Genomic DNA, 23,950 nt, shown 5'->3' with positions numbered 1-23,950 from the left:
TGTCTTAACGTTGAACTAACCTCAGACTGCGTGCATGCCTTAACTATTTTGTTTTTGTATTAAGTAGGTAGTACAAGGCATTTTCTTTTCATCTACTTAGTAAAGGAAGAAACAAAAAAACTCTCTTCAGCTGATTGAACAAGAAGTCAGTGGAGGCAGGGACTCACAAGCACACTGGATTCTTAGAGAGGACCCTTTTCTTTCTCTTGACTCTTATCTATGACAGCTTGCATCGCCTCAGCCATTAATAGCTGCTCTTGAATTTTATAGCATTTAGTTATAGATAGACAAGCTAGAGAAATTGAATAAACTTTGGTGGGAGTTCACAGATTTCAAAATGGTCACTGTACATACAGACAGTCCTCACTCTGAAGGGTAGTGCCAAACCATAAAAATGACCATGCAAGCTGAGACCATGCAAAGTCATTTTAATAATCAAAGGAAAATATTGCAGTTGTTTTGCAGTCTTCAAAAAATGCTATCAGATTATTAAAAACTCTCTTACTGTTGGTTTTAAATGGATAGGGAGGTGAAAGAATAGTATTTATTTAGCATACTGTACATTAAAGGAGAAACATTGAGAATTAAAGGATTTTATTTCTTTGTAAAAACCTTAGGAGTAGTTTGAACAGCACTTGCCTACTTATAAGCTTTATGATATACAGTGAGCATATTTTCTATGCCTTGTTGAACTGTCACACTCTTTTCTAAGTTTGGATCAACTTTCAACATTTTATTCTTTGTGCTTTCAATGTCATGAGATATCCCTGAGAGATGTGAAGATGTGAATGTGAAGTTTCTTGCTGGCATTACCCCCTCTGGGACATCATCACCTATATGTCATAATCACCTTATTCACCGATGTCATTAAGTCCTCCTTCAGCAAGTTCCTCTGGTTGCATGTCTAGAGGCTCTTGAACAGCAGTATTGACATTCTCACAGTCAGCAATTTTTTTCTGTAACTCCATTTACAAGTTCAATTTGCATTTCACTTCTGGTGTCATCACTTTTCTTTGCTGCACTTCCATCTCTGTTGGCCAGTTTCTTTGGTATTCCGTTTTTGCAAAATGGCACATGATATCACCAAAAGACGAAGAGGCAACATAATTGCATGCTTTGCTCTCTGTTTATACTCATTCAATAATGCCTTATAATTTTTCTTAATTGCTGCAAGGAAAAAAGTAGAATTATAAACTGTGTCCTTTTCTGACATTCTTTTTTTTTTTTCTTTTTTTGCTATCCTTCCCCCCACCCCACAACAGTCCCCGGAGTGTGATGTTCCCCTTCCTGTGTCCATGTGTTCTCATTGTTCAATTCCCACCTGTGAGTGAGAACATGTGGTGTTTGGTTTTTTTGTCCTTGCGATAATTTGCTGAGAATGATGCTTTCCAGTTTCATCCATGTCCCTACAAAAGACATGAACTCTTCATTTTTTATGGCTGCATAGTATTCCATGGTGTATATGTGCCACATTTTCTTAATCCAGTCTATCGTTGTTGGACATTTGGGTTGGTTCCAAGTCTTTGCTATTGTGAATAGTGCCACAGTAAACATACATGTGCATGTGTCTTTATAGCAGCATGATTTATAATCCTTTGGGTATATACCCAGTAATGGGATGGCTGGGTCAAATGGTATTTCTAGTTCTAGATCTCTGGGGAATTGCCACACTGACTTCCACAATGGTTGAACTAGTTTACAGTCCCACCAATAGTTTCTGACATTCTTAAAGTGGACTTCGGCTTGAAAGTCATTATTTTTAGTATAAGGACTATGTTTCTTCTCATGGCAAAAGAAAGGAAACTGTAGTTATTGCTCCATTTATGGAGACTTACTCCTTATTTTTTTTTTGTCCCCTTCTCTTTCTTGCTCTGAAAAATAGTATATCTGTATGGATCAAGATGCTTTTAAATGTATCATTAATTGAGTCTATTGTAGTCAGTTCTTTTTATTTGCTGCTATGTAATCAACTGTTTTTGCCTCTGGTAGATTCATATTTTCAGGGGCAAGTGTACCCATTGTTTTTCCTCTTGCTTTCCCTTTTATTTTTTTGATTTATTTTTTACCAAATACCCAGACTTCAAGGACATCCACTTGGCTTTCTCTTGACCTCCTTTGCATTTTGTTTTATAGATGGTATAAGGGACTAGCCATATTAACAAATATGTTTTTAAAAGTGAAAACATTAAAGGGTTTAGCTCAGCCTTATATTTTGCACTGCATTTCATTCATAGTTGTTCTTTTTTTCCTAGTGTGCCCCTAATATTCATAAAATGGATGGATATTCATGTGATGGTGTTCAGGTAGGTCACTTCATTTTTACCTATATTTTTCACATGTACCAGCATAAAAGGAATACTGAAATCTTATCAAAATAGGAAGCTCAATTTAAATGTTTGTAATCAATTCTGAAGATAAAAGGCCTTTCTACTATTCATCTATTATTTTTCCCAATCATAGTTTCTTTTTCAGTTATCTGACATAAGCAGATATTGCATCGCTAATGGGTATTTGCTTTTCCGTTTTAGGGAATTTGCTTTGGAGGAAGATGCAAAACCAGGGATAGACAATGCAAATACATTTGGGGGCAAAGTAAGTAAATAGTGTGGCTTGATCATTGTTAAAGCATGATATCAGGTGGACTTCTCAAGGGCATGTGTGCTGGAAGTAAATTTTTGACTACTTTATGACTGGGGGATTCTCAAAGCTATCACAGGTCTTAGCAGGGGCATGTTTCTAGAAATCAGAGTAAGGAACCCCTTTGAGAAGACAGCCCCACACATCTTGGCTAGTTGGCAGTGTCTATGGACGAGACAGAAAGTGCCTTTGCTGCCAGGCAGATGGAGCTCATGCCAGGGTGCACAGCTTGCAGAATAGAGCAAACCTGGATTTCAGCTCCATGTATACTCTTCTCAGCTGAGTGCCCTGAAGCTAAAGCTTCACAACCATATGGGATGGACGTGGACCCTGGACAGGACGTCCTTAACTTAGAACAGCAGCATTTTATCTAGAGTCATTTTTTTCCTCCTTGGATATTTTTCTTAAACTCTAGTTGGCTTTCCTAGTTATGAACTTCTGCTGAAGTGGCTTTGCTGTATCAGAAAGAAATGTTAATGTTTGGCCTTTAAAGTCTGTCAGATTTTCAAAGGAAAATATATAATATTTAGATTTAAATTATACTCTATTTAAATGTTTATTTAAATGTTGAGTAATGTATTGTTTCCTAGAAGTACTCCTAGCCCAAACTTTTGGAAGCAGTTTTTGTTTTAAACTGTTTCAGGAGACAATTTGTAGTAGGAAAAAGGCTATAAAAATAATGATAATTCTTAATAGTTATAAGTAGGTGCCACAATCCTTTTAGGAGGGGAAGTGTATGCTCTCTTTAAGCAATTGGAAACATTGGGATGGGAAAACATTTAGTCAGGCAGGTTTGTCCTCTGAAAAAAGATATCATTTTTGTTTTATCCACTTGAGCAAAAATAGTAGCTGACAACAAGAAGTAGGAAACATAACTACCAACATAACTATTGTTTTTTAAAAAAATATACCAACAATTATCCTTTGATTAGTTTGCATTTTGTCTTAATTCTTAGATAACTCTATCAGCCGTCCCTGGTTTTAGAAAAGATAAAAGCCTGAAGAAGATACTGACGTACCTTAAAATGTTATTTCACTTCCAGAGATTTAGCATGAATTCAAGCTTGTCTTAAAGCAAAGTAAAATTGCTTTTGATAGCTGCTAAGAAGTAGTGAGCAAGGTAGAAATTGTACCACTGTTTCTTGAATCTAATTACAGGATATAACTATTATAATTAACTTGTCTTTATGATTAACAAAATGTGCTGAATAAGACATTCATGTATTATATTTAGCACTGAGATTAAAGAATGGAGTATATATTCAAGGAACTATTTGTTATTGCCTTCCCTAATTATTGGCCAAATTCTTTTTTGTTGTTGTTGTTGTTGTTGAAATGCAGTCTTGCTTTGTTGCCAGGCTGGAGTGCAGTGATGTGATCTCGGCTCACTGCATCCTCTGCCTCCCGGGTTCAAGCGATTTCCCTGACTCAGCCTCCCAAGTAGCTGGGACTACAGGTGCATGCCACCACACCCGGCTAATTTTTTTGTAATTTAGTAGAGATGGAGTTTCACCATGTTGGCCAGGATAGTCTCGATCTCCTGACCTCATGATCTGCCCGAATTATTGGCCAAATTCTAAGGAGTGTTTGTTTTTGTAGCCTACAGCCTGCGTCCCAACAGAGAACTAAATGTATTTGTTTACTAAATTTCAAATGAGCTTTAATGAAAACCTATCTGAGTCATGGATATATATGATCCGTGGTAAAACTGTGAACCATTGGTAACATTTTTGGAATTGATAACACTGTAGTGATGAAGAGTCCTTATATTACAATTATTCTTTTCTGCAAAGCTTTTGAGCAGCCAAATGGTACTTCCTTCACTGATAGAAAATTTTTTTCTGCCTTAGAGGTGACAGCATCAGACAAATATTGCTATGAGAAACTGAATATTGAAGGGACGGAGAAGGGTAACTGTGGGAAAGACAAAGACACATGGATACAGTGCAACAAACGGTGAGGTGGAGAAGTTAGCCCGGAATTCATCCCTTGGTCAATTACAAGTGTACTTTTTTGAGTGACTAGGAAGTTTCTGCTTTCTGCATCACACAAAGTGTGCTCTTGCCTCCTTAACCTCATCTCTTCCCAGTGTTCCAGCATCACCTATGCAGAGGGCTTCCAAATCTTGACATGTGCGCTCACCTCTCTCCTAAGGCCCAGGTCATACTTGCCCCCACCTCAGGATTTTCTTACCTAGAAGACACCTTTAGCATCTCAAAGGCAAAAGAACTTAAAGCCACCAGAATATGCACTGAGTGCTATTGAATTGAACTAACTGGCTCTAACTTTCCCAAACCACCCCCTTTTTGCCAAAGGTCTCAATATTTCACTGTCCTTCTGTCTAGAAGGCTTAAAGTGATCCTTCCCTCTACACATTGTCCAAATGCCAAATTACATCCATTCTTCCCTTTGTTTTGCCACCATTTGTCTTTAATTCATGTATTCACTTACGTTCCTATTGCCATTACCTGAACTAAGACCTATATTAATCCTTCAACTATTACAAAATTCTTTTAACAGTTTTCTGTGCCAGCATTCCCTAGTGTACTACTATCAGAATAATCTTTTGGATCTTTTTTACTGTCAATTCTTTGTTGAAAGTTCACTGGTTCCACATGACTAATTAATAGTGAGAACAGTACCCAGCACTGATTGAGTGAACACTGTGTGCTAAGCACTGTATCACACTTTACATAAGCTATGCCATTTAATCTTTATGGCAGTCCTCCCATTTTATGGAGGAGGAAACTCAGACACAGTTAATTTGCCCAAAGTCATGTATATGGGATGTAATAATAAGCAGAATTAGAATTTGGAGAGTATGATTTCAGAACTCTCTCTTCACCACTTTGCTGAATGTCATAGTCTTGTTAACAAATTAAATGGAACCTTAGCTTGGCACTGTACCTATTCAACAATTGTGCCCAACCTACACTTTTTGTCATTTCATTTATATTCTTCCAAATCTAGCAAACCTTACCATTCCTAATATGTCCCTACCTCCATGCCTACATTTATGCTCTATAATCCTCCAGAAGCCCCCTTTAACTCATACCCATCATCAGCCAAAAATATACCTATTCTTTAAAGCCCAGCTTGGAAAACACTTTCTATATATAAATTTCTTTCTGATTTACTCTAGAAATAAATTATCTCTCTCTTCTTTGAACTTCCACAGCCCTTTGTACTTATTTGTCCGTAATTTTGTTTTAAAAGTTGTTTATGTGTGTGATTTATCTTCTCATTTAGAGTATAATTTTCTTGTGAATAAAGATCATATCTAATTGTCTTTATATATTCTGATTACATAGGTTCACATACATAAATGACATTCAAAAAAGTTTTGAACGAATATCTCTTCTCTGTTGAGAAAGCATTTTTGTTTATGATAGATACAGTAAAATGATAACATAATTTTAAAAAGCATTTTTAAAGAATAAATTAATACATTCTTTTCTATGTTGGTGAAAAATACAGGTTCTAATTTTTCTTTTTTCTCCATGTGGTAAAGTCTGATATTTTTGTATATAATCTTGCTGACTTACTAATTACTCTTCACAAGATATTTTAAAAATATGTTTATTGTTATCTCTACTAATAATTAAAATGTGTTGGATATAAATAATATGTAAGATAGTATTAACAACAGTAAAGATATTTTGTAAGTTAAGGTAGAATCATATGTAATAGTTGGGGAAGTAGTGAAATATATTGAAGAAAGGATAATGAGCCTTTGTAGTTGGCAATCTATAAAATAAATGCAGCCTATAATTTCTTCTTTAATTCTAGGGCAACAGGTGAAAAAACATCTGTATTCCAAAAGAATGCTCATCCAAATATCATTCAATTACCAATTAAAAAAAAAAATTGGCTGGGCACAGCATCTCATGCTTGTAATCCCAGTGCTTTGGGAGGGTGAGGAGAGAGGTTGCTTGGGGTCAGGAATTCAAGGCCAGCCTGGGCAACATAGTGAGACCCTGTCTCTGTGAAAAATGTAAAAGTTAGTTGAGTCTGGTAGCATACACCTGTAGTCCCAACTACCTGGGAGTCTGAGGCAGGAGGATCACTTGAATCAGGAGTTTGAGGCTGCAGTGAGCCATGATCACACCACTACACTCCAACTTGGACAACAGAGTAAGACCCTGACTCTAAGAAAAAAGAAAAAAGAAGAAGAAGAAGAAATAGATTAGTATATCCAGTATTGTGTTATGGGAAAAGAGATTTCAATATAAAAGAAGCCAATTTGATGGATTCTTTAAATACTTGAACTAATGGACAGTAAAGAAAAAGCTAGAAAACAATTGAGATTTTGGTACATCAGTAAGAGTTTCAGTGAAGACACTTTTTAGAGCAGGTGGCACACTAATTTGGACTTATTTTATTTTACTTGGCATATGAGTAGATAATATACTTGATGAAAACCAGATGCTAAAATGAGAGAAGATTATTCTAACTGTAAATGGTTTGCTATATATTTGGGAAAAGAAGTAATTGGTAATCTTTTGATACAGGGATGTGCTTTGTGGTTACCTTTTGTGTACCAATATTGGCAATATCCCAAGGCTTGGAGAACTTGATGGTGAAATCACATCTACTTTAGTTGTGCAGCAAGGAAGAACATTAAACTGCAGGTAATTATCTAACCATTCTGTAAGAATCTGAGTCATCTTATTTCTCAGGAATGCAGTTTAGGATTCCTTCCGTTTTCAATTAACGTACATGTTAGTAGGTCGAAATATCATCTAGCCTATAGAGGTGATTGAGTAAATCCTAACAGAGAAGAGATAAAAAGAAGATTAAAAAATAGTTGAATGAAGAATATTATGTGATTACTAGAGGTAGGTTTAGATTGGTCAGTAAAATCTTATAGAGTTTGGTTTCCAAACTTACAGAGTTTGGAAAATGAATGAGGACTTCTAGGTAAATCAGTGTATTAAATATATGCATCTACTTTTGCTCCCTTATGAAATCCCACTAAAATGATACCAAATGGATCTTTTTTTAGAGTTCATATATCCACAGGGAGGCATAGAAAGAGAGAAGAGATAATAGCAACAATATTTTGTTATGTATAAAGCAAATGGATGTGTGACACATGACTTATCAAAGCTGAGAAAGCTGAATTCCTAAGTCAGTAATGAGGAAAACTGAGAATCAATCCAAGATATACTCTTACTTCCCCACAGGCTCAGAAATTGGCAGCATCATCTACTTTAGGAAGAGGGAGGGAAGGAGTGGAGGGAAGGGACTGAAATACAGAAAATAGATGAAAGGCTGTTAAAAAAGCAGTTAGATACTCAGATTACTTCCCCAACTCAGCTAAACTGGGGATTTCCCACCCTCCCATGGAAGATTGGAGCTTTATACTCTATAGAGAATAAAAGAGGAGGTTTCTAAGCTGGAGGACAGCAAGCAATATTTATATAAGTGTTGTATGGAAGTAGTCCAACCTCAATGGTACCAATTTCCAATCATCTATTTGGTCTACTAACTCAAATACGAGCAGGTTATCAGAGATGTGAAAAAAAGTCTGTAACATGAAAAAAATAGAGACAAAAATAATGAGACAATGAAGGGGAAAAAACAAAACCGCTTATCACTATTTATGAGAGATAAGAGACTTCTATCATGAAACAAGAAAATAGGGTGCTGTTTTTTTAAACAGGGAACATTCAGAAAGAAAAAATTTAGTAGTTGAAATTATCTTCCATAAAGTAGGGTAAAAAGGCAAAGAAATGGAACATAGAGAAAATCTTACACATTAGGATAGCAATAATAACAGAGGAAACAGCAGGGAGGAAATTTTCAATGAGTAACTCAAGAGAATTGTCTAGAAATAAAGGACTTGAGTTTCCATATTAGCAGGCTTACCAAGTGCTGAATACAATGAGTGGAATTAGAGGTACATCTAAACATATCATTATGAAATTTTAGAGCCTTAGAACAAAGCAAAGAATTCTGAAAGTTTCCAGAGAGGAGAAAAAAATCAAAGACTTAAGAATTAAAATGGTTTAGGATTTGGCAACAGGAGCCCTGGGAGTCACAAGACAATAGAGAAAATTATTTCCAAACTAGAATTTTGTACTCTGGCAAAATACAAGTGTGAGGGTAGAAAATAAAGACATGTTTAGTTATGCTACAAATTTCTCAGGAAAGTACTAGAAACTGCACTCCACCAAAACAAAGTAAACCAAGAAAGAGAAAGACAGGGAATATAGGAAACAAGATACCACAAAGAGAGACCTGGCAATCCCCAAGTTGATAGTGAGGCAAAAGTCAAGATTTACAGTGCTATGAAACCGGCACATGTGGACAGTCAGCACAGACAACAGCAGGCCAGAAACTCCAGGAGACCTTCATAAATAACTAAAGAATGAATTAAGAGTAGAAAATGGTTTTCTCCTAGGAGGAGTATCTGGAAGAATATCTAGAGAGGCAGAGAACTGCTTTATTGTGTCTAAAAACAATTTATCTGTTGATTCTTTAAACTATGTGCATATATAATTTTGATAAAAATAAATGAAGTGAATGGGGATTGAATGTAAATGGCCTAAATACCCCATTTAAAAGGCACCAGAGTGACAAGTTGGAGAAAAATAAGACCCCAAGGTATGCTGTCTTCAAGAGAGCCATCTCATATGCAGTGACATCTATAGACTCAAAATGAAAGGATGTGGGAAAATCTAGCAAGCAAATGGAAATCAGAAAAAAGCAGGGTTGCAATCCTAATTTCAGACAAAACAGACTTTAAGCCAACAAAGATACAGAAAGACAAAGAAGGGCATTATGTAATGGTAGAGGGTTCAATTCAACAAGAAGAGCTAACTACCCTAAATATATATGCACCCAACACAGGAGCACCCAGCTTCATCAAGCAAGTTCTTAGAGACCTACAAAGAGACTTAAACTCCCTCACGATAACAGTAGGAGACCTCAACACTTCACTGATAGTATTAGATAGATCATCAAGGCAGAAAATTAACAAAGATATTCAGGACCTGAAGTCAATATTGGACCAAATGGATCAGATAGACCTCTACAGAACTCTCCACCTAAAAACAACACAGTATATATTCTTCTAATCATCACATGGCCCATACTCTAAAATTGACCACACAATTGGACATAAAACAGTCCTCAGCAAATGCTAGCTAGAGAACTGAAATCATACCAAACCCACTCTTGGACCACAGCACAATACAAATAGAAATCAAGACTTAAAATTTTTTTCAAAACCATGCAATTATGTGGAAATTAAGCAACCTGGTCCTGAAATGACTTTTAGGTAAATAATGAAATTAAGGCAGAAATCAAGAAGTTCTTTGAAACTAATGAGAAAAAAGATACAAAATTGAAGAATCTCTGGGACACAGCTAAGGCAGTGTTAAGAGGGCAATTTATAGCCCTAAATGCCCTCATCAAAAAGTTAGAAAGCTCTCAAATTAACAATCTAACATCACAACTAAAAGAACTAGAGAAGCAAGAACAAACCAACCCCAAAGCTAGCAGAAGACAAGAAATAACCAAAATCAGAGCTGACCTGAAAGAGACTGAGACATGAAAAGCCAGGTAAAATATCAACAAATCTAGGAGTTTATTTTTTGAAAAAATTAATGATAGGTCACTAGATAGACTAATAAAGAAGAAAAGAGAGAAGATCCAAATTAATACATCAGAAACGACAAAGGCGATGTTACGACTTACCCCACAGAACTACAAACAATCATCAGAGACTACTACGAACACCTCTGGCACACAAACTAGAAAATCTAGAAGAGATGGGTAAGTGCCTGGACATGTGTATACGTTCCCAAGACTGAACCAGGAAGAAATTGATTTCCTGAACAGACCAATAACAAGCTCCAAAATTGAACCAGTAATAAATAGCCTACCAACCAAAAAAAAAGGCCAGGACCAGACAGATTCACAGCTGAATTCTACCAGATGTACGAAGAAGAGCTGGCACCATTCCTACGGAAACTATTCAAAAAAATTGAGGAGGAGCGACTCCTCCTTATTTCATTCTATGAGGCCAGTATCATCCTCATACGAAAACATGGCAGAGACTCTACAAAAAAAGAAAATTTCAGCCCAATATCCTTGATGAACATTGATTCAAAAATCCTCAACAAAATACTTGCAAACCAAATTGAGTAGCACATCAAAAATCATATCCACCATAATCAGGTAGGCTTTGTTCCCAGGTTCCAAGTTTGGTTCAACATATGCAAATTAGTAAATGTGATTTATCACATAAACAGAACTAAAGAGAAAAACCACATGATTATCTCAATAGATGCAAAAAAGGGTTTTGATAAAATCCAACATCCTTTCATGTTAAAAACTCTCAATAAACTAGGTATTAAAGGAACATACCTCAAAATAAGAGCCATCTATGACAAACCCACAGCCAATATCATACTGAATAGGCAAAAGCTGGAAGCATTCTCCTTGAAAACTTACACAGGACAAAGATGTCCTCTCTCACCACTCCTATTCGACATAGTATTGGAAGTCCTGGCCAGAGCAATTAGGCAAGAGTAAAAAATAAGGGAAATCCAAATAGGAAGATAGGAAGTCAAACTATTGCTCTTTGCTGATGACATGATTCTATATCTAGAAAACCCCATAGTCTCGACCTAAAAGCTCTTTCAGCTGATAAACAACTTCATCAAAGTTTTAGGATACAAAATCAGCATACAAAAATCACTAGCATTCTCACGTACCAACAGTAGCCAAGCTGAGGGTCAAATCAGGAATGCAATTCCATTCACAATTGCCATAAAAATAATAAAGTACCCAGGAATACAGCTAGTCAGGGAGGTAAAAAATCTCTGCAATGGGAATTACAAAATACTGCTCAAAGAAATCAGAGATGCCACAAACAAAAGGAAAAACATTCCATGGTTGTGAATCAGAAGAATCAATATTATTCAAATGGCCATACTGCCAAAGCAATTTACAGATTAAATGCTATTGCTATCAAACTATCGATGACATTCTTCACAGAACTAGAAAAAACTGTTAAAATTCACAGGGAACTAAAAAGCTGGAGGTATCACGTTGCTCAACTTCAAACTATAGTACAGGGCTACAGTAACCAAAACATCATGGTACTGGTACAAAAACAGAGACATAGACCAATGGAACAGAATAGAGATCCCAGAAATAAAGTTACACACCTGCAACCATCTGATCTTCGATGAAGCTGACAAAAACAAGTAATGGGGTACTGGGTGTATACCCAAAGGATTATAAATCATGCTGCTATAAAGACACATGCGCATGTATGTTTACTGCGGCACTATTCACAATAGCAAAGACTTGGAACCAACCCCTGATAGACTGGATTAAGAAAATGTGGCACATATACACCATGGAATACTATGCAGCCATAAAAAATGATGAGTTCATGTCCTTTGTAGGGACATGGATGAAGCTGGAAATCATCATTCTCAGCAAACTATCACAAGGACAAAAACCAAACACCATGTGTTCTCACTCATAGGTGGGAATTGTACAATGAGAACACGTGGACACAGGAAGGGGAACATCACACACCAGGGCCTGTCATGGGGCAGGGGGAAGGGGGAGGGATAGCATTAGGAGATATACCTAATGTAAATGACAAGTTACTGGGTGCAGCACACCAACATGGTGCATATATACATATGTAACAAACCTGCACATTGTGCACATGTACTCTAGAACTTAAAGTATAAGAATAATAATAATAAAAAACCAACCCCCTCCCCCCCAAAAAAAACACTTCATTTCTAATTCCCAAATAAACTCAACATATTTGGGGAAAAAAAAAAACAAGTAATGGGGAAAAGACTCCCTATTCAATAAATGGTGCTGGGATAACTGGCTAGCCATATGCAAAGGATTGAAACTGGACCCCTTTCTTACACCATATACAAAAATCAACTCAAGATAGATTGAAGACTTAAATATAAAACTCAAAAGTATAAAAACCCTGGAAGACAACTTAGGCAATACTGTTTTGGACATAAGAATAGTCAAAGATTTCATTATGAAGACACCAGGAGCAATCATAACAAGCAAAAATTGACAAATGGAATCTAATTAAACTAAAGTGCTTCTGCACAGCAAAAGTACCTATCAACAGAGTAAACAGACAACCTACAGAATGGGAAAATTCTTTTGTAAACTATACGTTTGACAAAGGTCTAATATCCAGCATCTATAAGGAACTTAAATTTACAAGAAAAAACAACCCCATTAAGAAGTGGGCAAAGGACATGAACAGACACTTTTCAAAAGAAGACATCCATTTGGTCAAAGAGCATATGAAAAAAGATCGATATCACTGATCATTAGACAAATTCAAATAAAAACCACCATAAGATACCATCTCACACCAGTCAGAATGGTTATTATTAAAACGTCAAAAAATAACATGCTGGCAAGGTCACAGACAAAGAGGAACATTTACACACTTTTGGTGGGAGTGTAAATTAGTTTAACCATTCTGGAAGGCAGTGTGGTGATTCTTCAAAGACCTAAAAACAAATACTATTCGACCCAGCAATCCTATTACTGGGTATAAACCCAAAGGAATATAAATCATTCTACCATAAAGACACAGGCACACGTATGTTCATTGCAGCACTGTTCACAATCTCAAAGACATGGAATCAACCTAAATGCCCATTAATGGCAGACTGGATAAAGAAAATGTGGAATACACACACACACACACACACACACACACACACACACATATACACACACCATGGAATACTATGCAGCCATAAAAAAGAACAAGATCATGTCCTTCACAGGGACATGGATGGAGCTGGAGGCCATCATCCTTAGTAAACTAACACAGGAACAGAAAACCAAATACCACATGTTCTCACTTATAAGTGGGAGCTAAATGATGAGAACACATGGACACAAAGAAGGGAGCAACAGACACTGGGACCTAGGTTGAGGGATGTGATGAGGAGGAGGGAGTGGATGAGAAAAAATAACTATTGAGTACTAGGCTTAGTAGCTGGATGATGAAATATTCTGCACAACAAACCCTCATGACATGAGTTTACCTATATTACAATCCTGCACATGTACTCCTGAACATAAAATAAAAATTTAAAAAATGGAGACTTTTATAGTAGCATTGACATGGCCCCATATGAATAAATTGTGAATATACATTTTCAATTTTTACCGAGGTTTTAAAAACATTTCTAAATAATATATGCAAGTTTGCTATATTGAATAGTGATGTACAATAGTTTAGTCATTCTCAAATGTAATTGGTACATATACGATCTTTTTGGGTCAACCAACTTATCAAATTATATACTAGTAATATTGCCTTACTTACCTTTTGCTTGGTAGCCCAGGTGAAATGATAAACCTGTTTCAATTCAGGCCCCAGTTATAATAATTATGTTTAAATCCTAAACTATATCAATTTCTCCAAAAGGAATTAGATCAAAAGATTCAATGGCTTTCTCAGAGATTGAATTGGCTCGTGCTACTGGTCTTTAATAAGTAATAAATAGAATAGAGGAAGCAATATTGCCTGCTTTTAAGTCTTTGAGCATGTTTTCAGAATGAAGGTGAATTAATAGACTCATTTTTTGCTCTCAATTTGTTTTTAGTGGTGGGCATGTTAAGCTTGAAGAAGATGTAGATCTTGGCTATGTGGAAGATGGGACACCTTGTGGTCCCCAAATGATGTGCTTAGAACACAGGTGTCTTCCTGTGGCTTCTTTCAACTTTAGTACTTGCTTGAGCAGTAAAGAAGGCACTATTTGCTCAGGAAATGGAGTAAGTATCCAGTACCTTGTCAGGATCTATTTATTTCTTTTATATCACAGAAATAGATAGGACCCTAAACTATTTATTTTTCTTAATTATGGAAAAACATGATTTTTCATATTTCTAGTTGGTGTATAAATACTAATTCAATTATAGTTATTTGAATATATCTGTTGTATAATTTGAGAAAGCCTGGGAATAAGGAAATGAATAATCTTTCTAACCAAATTCTTCCATCCTTCTTTTCTATGTTACTATGATCTCATATAATGCCAACTTTTTACAAGTGAACTAGGAGATACATTTTAACAAACTATAATGGGATTTTAAGAAAGAGAATAAAAATTGGATGTGATGGCCACAGTATTTAAAAATGATGTGGTCTGGGCACTGACAAATCTGAACAGACTATTAACTGCTGTAGCCACACCAGTGTGTACAAGCTGAGGATAAGTCCTAGAAATAAAAACAGAATAACTTAGGGAAACGTTTCTTACAGGTGAGTAGAAAAAAAATGGCATTTGAAAGACTTTTAATTCTATTATTTCAGTTATATATCAGATAATGTGTATCCTGTACAGGTAAGTTTACAGGTTAAATATTCATCCTCTACTAGGGATAAAGTTTTGTCAGTTTCAATTAGGAATTCCTATACCACCAAAAAAGAGTTTGTTCTATTTCTTTCAGCATGTGCTATGGCATTCTTTTTATTTTTGTTCCAGATTCTTTGCTTGAACTGTTGTGTTATCCAGTTAAGATAAAGGATCCCTGTTTTGGAATTGTAAGCCTTCATTCCTGGTCTTTCCATGCTTGTCCTCAGGGATATTCCAAGAATTTATTTAGGGAAGTAACTAATTGTTACTTCTTGCCAAAGCATAGGAATTCTCATGGCATATAAGAGTAGAGCAGACATGTACTAAGTAGCTCTGCTCCTATGAAGGAGTCTTCTAACTCTTCTTTTCTTAATCTAAGAGGATTTAGGGGATCAGAGGAAAAGAATAATGGAATTTTTCTTGATCATCTATGCTAATGAATAAGCATATCTTATCCATCTTAAGATTCTGAAACAAAACACGAGACCAAACATAGTTGTTCTTAGTAAACATTTGTTTAATTAGTAAAAGAATAATCAATGCAAATAAATCAGATGGCAAATCAGCATCCAGATAATTTACAACAATTATGCATAATATAATTATGTATTCACAACAATTATGCATAATTATATTTGGGGTAATTTTAACTTACAGCAACTCTGTATTTGTGATGAAAAATTAATACAAGTAAATATTCTTTTTGTACTATATATTATGTAGTTAAGAGTGTGGGCTTGCAATCATATAGCCTGGGTTTGAATCCCAACTCTGCTTTTTATTAGCTGGGTAACATTGGGCAAATTTCTTGGCCTTTGTGACTCAATTTCTTCCTCTGTAAAATGGAGATAATAATAATGCCCACTTTAAAGAATTGTGCGAAGAAGGAGTTAACTTGTAAAACACTTAAAATAAGACTGGGATGTGGTAAGTGTTCAATAAATGTAAGCTATGCTATTTATTATGATTACTGTACACTGGGCATCATTGTCTGTTCTTGTCACTATATCACTGATACCTGACATATGATATAGCAACTGATGCTTGAAGAAGCCAGGTGACCTGATTAAGGTCCCTTAGTAAGACAGGAGTGATATGGTGAATCAAATCCAGGCCTTTTGATTTTAAGCCTAAACCTTTTTTGTTCTGCATATTTGTTAGTCTGTAGCTCTGATAGACTCTGTGTTATAGTTACATTTAGATGTGGATATATGTTGTGTTCCTGAAAATTAGATCAGACAAGACAGAAACCACTGTAGTAAAAACCTGTCTCAGGAGGAACTTTGCTGATCTTCATCCTAACTTAACTCTCTCCTGCTTTTCTATTCAAGGTTGTTTTGAATTAGATTTAGGTGTATATTCTGTTTCCTGAGTGGACAAATAAAGAGAGATTATTTTCCTATAATATAAAAAAATTGTGTCAATTTTATGTGAATCTTTTTTCTATACTCTATTCGTGGGATTTCTTAGTTCCCCTAACCCTGACATAGTTAGTACTACAGCATGGGTTGAAGTGCCAAGGCTGTGTAGCCTTGTGGAACTTTCTTCTCAGCCCACTGCAAAACATCAGGTCTCCCCTCTTCATCAGACTTTTATTTCATTTTGCTTCCTAAAAAATGAATAACATTTTTGCATAAAGACCCTTACTATGGAAGGAAAGAAACCTTTGTGTTAGATAATTGACAGATGATTATATTTCTGCTTAGCTTTTTAAATCTTCCTCATAAAATTTAAGTTAATGAAAGTCAAAACAATAATTTCTTTGTTTTTTTTTTTTTAGATGTAGATCAATTTCTCTGTTAAAATTCATCGTTCCCTTTGGGTCAGTTGTTGGTCTCTAGGAAACATTTGCTTGAGGTACTGGAGGGAGAAATAATGTAATTAGTATTAGGAAGAACATACTAATAATTTTTTGGAATTACCAAATTCTAAGCATATAATAATAAGAAATTAGTGTTTATTTTTCGTTCTTCTGTACCAGAGAGTTGACATTTACTCTAGCTTGATTTTGGATTTCAGGTTTGCAGTAATGAGCTGAAGTGTGTGTGTAACAGACACTGGATAGGTTCTGACTGCAACACTTACTTCCCTCACAATGATGATGCAAAGACTGGTATCACTCTGTCTGGCAATGGTAAGTACTTAATTTGGTAACATTATGTAGTCTTTATACACAAAGAGAAAACTGCTCTCTGAATAGTTTTATTTGAGTTATTTTTATGATAATCAGAAATATATTCTCATAATAATGAATTATACAACTGGGGTCCACTTTATGAAACTGATTATGTCCATTAAATTGTAATGATATATAATATTATGTATAACTTAGTCTACTTGATTTAGGCTTATCTTGTCCTACTTCATTCTGAGATTTTTCAAGTATACTTGTCTGAGGCTGTCAATAAACCCTAACATTTCTTTCAAATGAAGAAAGTAGTCATAACTCTTAACTGTGTGCGTTTAGAGGAAGAATTTTATATTTTTGAACTGAAGAATTAAGAAGAAACACTGAAAGAATTGGTTTTAAAATATTTTAATATTCTTTATTATAGAATCTCATTGTTGTTCAACCCCAGTTCTGTAGCCTGAACTGGCTACAGGTAGTAATCCTGGCCAAGGTTCCTGGAGGGGCTTTAAGAACATGGATAAGAAATAACAGGTGCAGTCCTAAAAGCTAGGGTGGCCCAAGTTGGGGTATAGAAATAAAATGCAGATAGTTGAAAGAACTCATACACTAGAGGCAAATGTCCCCCTTTAAAATGTTTCATCAATTCATTATTGAGTATTCTTTTATACAAGATAATGCTCAAATCCTGAAGTTCATTCACTTTCAAAGGATGAGAAAAAAGGAATATGTTCATTCTAATAATCCAGAAAGGGTAAACAGTTTTAGCTAATATGACTTTTATAAAGAAAATCATAGGATGATTAAGATTTTAGAGTCCCCAGTCTTAGCAATGGTAGCGTGGAGCTTGTTCCAGTAATTAATTCAAAGACAATAATATTTAGGTACATGGATTTAAATGACGTGTCAAAAGCCGTACCATTACTTAGAAATAAATAAGACTAACATCTAAGTTTATTGATCCCTCTTAAGTCCCTGGAAAAAAAGGAAGGGAGAGCAGACAGGCTAGGTCTTGGAGTAAGAAAATCCTAGTGACCCAAGGAATCCTCTGGCATCTTCATCTGTGCATCCCACAGAGAACCTGGCAGGTTGGAGTCCACTAGTCTGCTCAGATGACCTAGCTTTGCTGTCTGACATGAATTCTGAGGGCTCCCAGAGAGAGAGACTGCCACTACTATCATGGAGAATTGAAATCTTCTCAAGTAGCCCATGACTCCTGACCTCTAATGTGTAAAAGGATGCCTCAGGAGTGGAGCAGGCAAAGATGGATCTAAGCTGCTCTGGATGAAAGCTCTGCAGTTAACCATGTGACATAAATCATTATTGGCAAAAAAGGCCCTCTGGTGTCAGAGCCAGGCCTCATTCAGATCGGCCTTTTCTGCCTTTGAGCCCTCATTTGAGCTTATTGACCAAGCCTTTGACTCATGGTGCCATTCTGCTGTGATGATCCCCTTAAAGATTATATCTCAGCCTGCCTGACAATGGATACTGGCACAACAATGCCATCACTGTGTTCTGAGCTTCAACCCCACCCTGGATTCTGCCTGCCTGTCTCTCTGCCAGTGTCGTGCTGCCTCCCTCTCCTGCCACATCAGCTCCAATCCTCCAGCTCTCTCGACTCTTTTTCCTCTGGGGTTTTCTTCTCTAGAATGCCACAGCCGTCATTGCCCTGATGCGGAATTACAAGCCCAGTTGTTTTTATCACCTACATCACCTGGGCAGTAATCACAGAAGTCTGTGGACATGTTTTCTCCCTTAAGAAGCTTGTATTCACTTTGAGAGAGACAAAATATAACACACACACAAAACCGAGAGCAATATAGTACCTTGCATTAGTTGTCAAAATGGAGTGATATGCACAATAACATTTCTAGAATTTCTGAGAACGAGGTAAGGATCAAAAGGAACACAGATTTTCTACAAGTTCCTCCCTAAATTTCATTACTCTTCCCTCTTTTAGTTTAATGACATCATGTTTTCTGGAAAATACAACTGTGCAAAATGCACTTGGACAAGAATTAAAAAGGACATACACCAAACACTATTTTTAAAACAACTGATGTGGATTGCTGAATTATGGTTGATTTTTTCTTTCCTTTGAAAAATACTCATTTTTGAAAACAAACAGTGTTGTTAGTGTGATGATTACAAAACCGAACAATAAAGTTTCTGAAAGGATTTTATACCACTGATCTTTCTTTCTTTTTTTTCCTCTCAGGTGTTGCTGGCACCAATATCATAATAGGCATAATTGCTGGCACCATTTTAGTGCTGGCCCTCATATTAGGAATAACTGCGTGGGGTTATAAGTAAGTGAAATGTCTCAGTCTTGTTACTATCGAAATATACTTCTAAACATTTTGATTACATGAAAACATCTAGAAAGTTTTGTATCATTGGTTGAATATACTTGCGATGAAAATCAGCTTGGCTCAGCAGCCAGTCAATGCTTATTATTGGCGTGGCGAGAAGTGATAATAACATCATTTTTTAGATTTCGAGACAACTTCCTTCTATTGTAAAAGGACTGAGTATTATTTTAAAATCCTTGAAGTGAATTGAAACCAGTCTAAATTTGTAAAAACTTGCAAGTTGTAACTTTTGAAGAGAATTGATAGCCTTAAACATTTTGCTCAGTAAATGCCTTCAAACATTGTAAACTTATTTATCTATTTAATGTGTTCAATTTTATTTTTATGATTTATATAATCTGAAAAGAAACCAGAGTATTCAATTTCCTTTTTAAGTGCGTTAATCTTATGATGCGAAAAATTTCTTTGTATTCAAATAACTAATTTAAGTTTGATAAGTTAAAACTTAAATATAGTAAACCTTAAATTTTCTTTAATATCTCAACTTAAAATCATATTCTGCTGATCTTTGATGATGATGTTCTGGTCCACAGGCCTGGGGTTTTTCTCCATTTGGAAGGCCTGCAGCTTGTGCTAGGCATTCTGGGCATTACCTCATTTCATAGCACATTTTTCCTCATGGATCAAACTTAGGTAACTCAAAGTTTTGGGAATTAGAATCAAAATTTTAGACTTTTACCCCATGACTTTTAATGGACTCGCCTTTGTTCCATGAGTTAATACATGTCAAACACTCAAAGTAGCACCTGGCCCACAGTAAGCACTATGTAATTGTTTGCTATTGTTATTATCACTTAACATGGTCTTAAACCAATTGCACCAAAGGAAACACCTTTGTAGTGTACATGGTAATTGCTTGTGAAGTCAAAACCATGAAAGAGTTTCTTTGTATAAAAAGGGAGAGCAGTTAGTTTACTGGCAGGATAAGCTTTGTATGCTACAAGCATTAATAATACAGGCATTTGTGGAAGACTATATATTAACAAGTAGTGCAGAGAGCATAGTACAGTTTGGCAAAACATGGTGAAGGAGAGTACAGCATAGTAGTAAGCTTTTCCCTGATTAAATGAGCACCTAGCCCTGTACCATGTAGTCTTCCACAAATTCTTGTATTATTAATGCTTGTAGCATACAAAACATATCCTAGCAGTAAACTAATTGCTCTCCCTTTTCAGCTAAATAAACTCTTTCATAATTTTGACCTCACAAGCAATTGCCATATACACTTATAAAGGTGTTATCTTTGGCACAGTTGGTTTAAGACCATGTTAGGTGATAGTAATAAGTTCATAGCAGATGCTTAAAACCTATGGGCCTCTTTGGTGTGCAGGTTACTGGGTATATTTCACCTCAGCATAACAGTTGGAGTTATAAAATCATATATCTGATAGGAAGGCTTTTCTTTTTGTCATTTGATTTCTCCTCACACCAGAAGCAAATTAGCTCTGTGTTGGAATCGTACCATTTCTCCAACTTGATGCACAATTTAAGTAGTAATTGTCATCACAAGCATTATTGTTTTGAAGTAGCTCAGTTGTTTCATTTGGCTATGTGAAAATGGAAAGAAAAAATTGTTCGTTCTGGAGTGTGTGATTTTCTGCCACCTAGTGATGGAAGTGGATATTTCATTTTTACAATCTTGGAAAAACCTACCTTTTAGAAACCTAAACACTCATATTACTTATTAAATTGTGTGTCTATTTGCCTTTATTGATTAGAATGAAAATCACTTTTTTTCTGCATGTGACTTCTTATTTTTATGGCATTCTTTTGAGATTTGTTCATTCCTGAATATATGCACTTTGCAACTTTAATAAGATCCACTTAGTTGGAAACTCATATAAGTTGATTTTAGCTTAAGGAAAAAGACAAACCTTGTACATACTACAGTATCTTCTTTATAAATAATTAGTCCAAATAGCTAAAGTTTTAATGTTTCTAAAATTATTCAGAATATGTTTAGGAATATAGTGGGAATGTAGATATTTTAATAGAGGAATTAAATTCATGAATATGATGTTTTACTTATTCTATTTGAAATTTAAAACCACGTTTAGAACCTGAGAACTCATTTTCTCATTAGTTTGTCCAGTTAAACTTTCTACCCCTTCTCCAAGCCTTGGGGTGGAGAATAGCAGGAATTAAAAAAAAAAAAAAAAAGTAGAATGCTTATTTGGAACCGTATGGCTCAGGAAATCAGACTGAAGGAATAAAAAGTAAAACATGTTGAATAGAAAAATACCAGACTTATTTTTCCCACATCTGATAGTTTCCAGAATGAAAAATAATAACGAATTGGCACCTTTGCCATCATGTGCCCGTTATCAAACGTGATATGTATAATGTGGATGAAATAGACTGGCAAGTAAAGATGTACAAATGAAATCCATGTGAAAACATTATCCTTGATCTTAGAGTAAGCAGCCCAAAACTACTCAGCTGCATGACCTTTCTAACGTGTCTCCAAAATATTAACACTCAATTATGTCAAGATAGAAAGTTAGCAGTGAACTCTTGAAAAGTCACTGGTACTGTACTACCACACACTTTAGAGCAATTTTTAAATAAGATCCACTTAGTTGGAAACTCATTTAAGTTGATTTTAGCTTATGGTTAAATAAACACAGAGACTAAACATTGAACAAGTATTTCCAATGTGAAGCTTCGGCGAGTAAGTAGTAATCACTTAGGAGATCCTTAACAGTCATGAATTGTCTCACTCCTTTTTATCATACCTAATGAAATAAAATGTTCTGGTATTCATTTATAGTCCCCTATTTGAAATTCTTAGGAATAACTATAGTTTGGTGTTTATATTCCATTAGGAATGAATTATAATTTTATTTCTGTAAAAATACAGTTATTTACGTAACTTGATTCATTAATTTCATTATTTAAGTTAATGTGTGTTTGAAGACCCGTATTTAAAATAAGATTTACTTTAGAGCAGTGATTGATGTTGAGAAAACAGTTACTCTTTAATGACTGCAGCATATTTATGTTTTTAAAAATGGACAGTTGTTTGACAATATTGTCACTGGCTCTTTGTTGCTTCTCCTGATGATGATGAGGTGACATTTTTGTGTGTGCATTCCCATTTTAATTCTGTAATTCAGAATCCTCTAGTGAAGACTTTTCAATGAAAGTTAGAGCTTTTATGTTTAGAGCTCCCTCTTGATGTCCTTCCAGAGGTAACTAACTCTTATGTTTCTCCCTCTTTCTCTTCTTGTCCATGAAAAGAAACTATCGAGAACAGAGGTATGTAATACAAATAATGTGAACATAAAACTGAGAGGTTTGACTCGTATTAGCATTGTTGGAATTCATACATGCAATTATAATTAAGTTCACTTTGTTTGTATGCTATAATGATCATACACTAATCTTGATTTTTCATTATCTTGAGGTAATTTTAATGATGGTGCCGTGAAATATAGTAATTTAAAATAGGTCTGTCATTTAATTTTAATGGGTCTTTTATCCAACGATACTACAGTTAGTGGAGAGTCTTGCTTATTTTTTAATAGTAATATATATAGAAATTGATTTTTTCCATCTAAAACAAACTTCCTCTATGTTAAGGTGTCCCATTTGTTTACATTAATATTTGCTTTTCTTCATGTTTGTAACATTCTTATTGCCTAATACTTTCTGAGGGAATTTATTTATTACTGTTTTTATATTAATAATATCCATTCATAAATGACAAAGTTTATTTGGGCAGTGTTGCTGTTGGGAATGTTCTAGCATTTCATGAGCCTGTTTATCTCTGCATAAGGAATTTTTTTGTATTGATTAGGTAACTGCACATTTAAAGAAAGAATTTGCATAGTTGGAATAATAAAAATGCCTATATTCTTGAAAAAGTCGGACACCCTGTATAGCATAACCGTAAAAATCTATGTTTAACCAGCATAAAAAGAGATACAAAACGTTTGTGTTGTTCTATAACAATTGCCTATTTTATCTGAATCTAAATTAGCACATAATATTGGAATGCACTCTTCACTTTTCCCACTTAAAAAGTTACTAGTGCTCTTAGTTATTGATAAAAAATATTAAAATATTATCGTGGAAACTGATAACCTAGACCAGGTCTTACACATGATAATGGTATTTAGTTCTATACTCATGGTATTTATGCAGATTCCTATTTACTTAAGCTTTTCCATTGTTGAGTTCCATGCTTGTGACAGGTTATGAATAAGGTGTATAAATGTGGTAATTTGTCATGCTCCATCACAACTTTCATTTTTTTCACAAATCAAAAATTTAAACTTTACTCTTTTTTAAATGAATTAAAATTCCCATAAGGCTTTAACCATAAGTATCTGTAGAATCTGTATAAATATATGGTGCCCATGGGTTACCATTTGAAATCCTGGTCAGTTTGTGTAGACAACAGAAAATATTGACCTTTCCCT

The 23,950-nt window shown here is 35.2% G+C and overlaps 1 protein-coding gene across 27 annotated transcripts in view; it reads left to right on the top strand.

Moving 5' to 3' along the window:
* ADAM22 (ADAM metallopeptidase domain 22) overlaps positions 1-23,950 on the top strand; it is a 277,808-nt gene that overhangs the window by 220,007 nt on the left and 33,851 nt on the right. For 23 of the 27 annotated variants that reach the window (XM_063667635.1, XM_054493743.2, XM_054493739.2 and 20 more), the window contains 8 exons: positions 2,253-2,303; positions 2,529-2,592; positions 4,488-4,593; positions 7,149-7,268; positions 14,274-14,442; positions 17,046-17,160; positions 19,373-19,463; positions 22,767-22,784. In XM_063667635.1, coding sequence (XP_063523705.1) covers positions 2,253-2,303; positions 2,529-2,592; positions 4,488-4,593; positions 7,149-7,268; positions 14,274-14,442; positions 17,046-17,160; positions 19,373-19,463; positions 22,767-22,784 — 734 coding nt within the window. The remainder of the gene's footprint in view (positions 1-2,252; positions 2,304-2,528; positions 2,593-4,487; positions 4,594-7,148; positions 7,269-14,273; positions 14,443-17,045; positions 17,161-19,372; positions 19,464-22,766; positions 22,785-23,950) is intronic. The other 4 variants (XM_054493744.2, XM_063667644.1, XM_063667645.1 and 1 more) reach the window with 1 other exon arrangement.

Source organism: Pongo pygmaeus, chromosome 6, assembly GCF_028885625.2.
Source record: "Pongo pygmaeus isolate AG05252 chromosome 6, NHGRI_mPonPyg2-v2.0_pri, whole genome shotgun sequence".
NCBI classification, from domain to species: domain Eukaryota; kingdom Metazoa; phylum Chordata; class Mammalia; order Primates; family Hominidae; genus Pongo; species Pongo pygmaeus.
The sequence above is the reverse complement of the archived record's forward strand: the minus strand, read 5'-3'. Positions and strand labels throughout refer to the sequence as shown.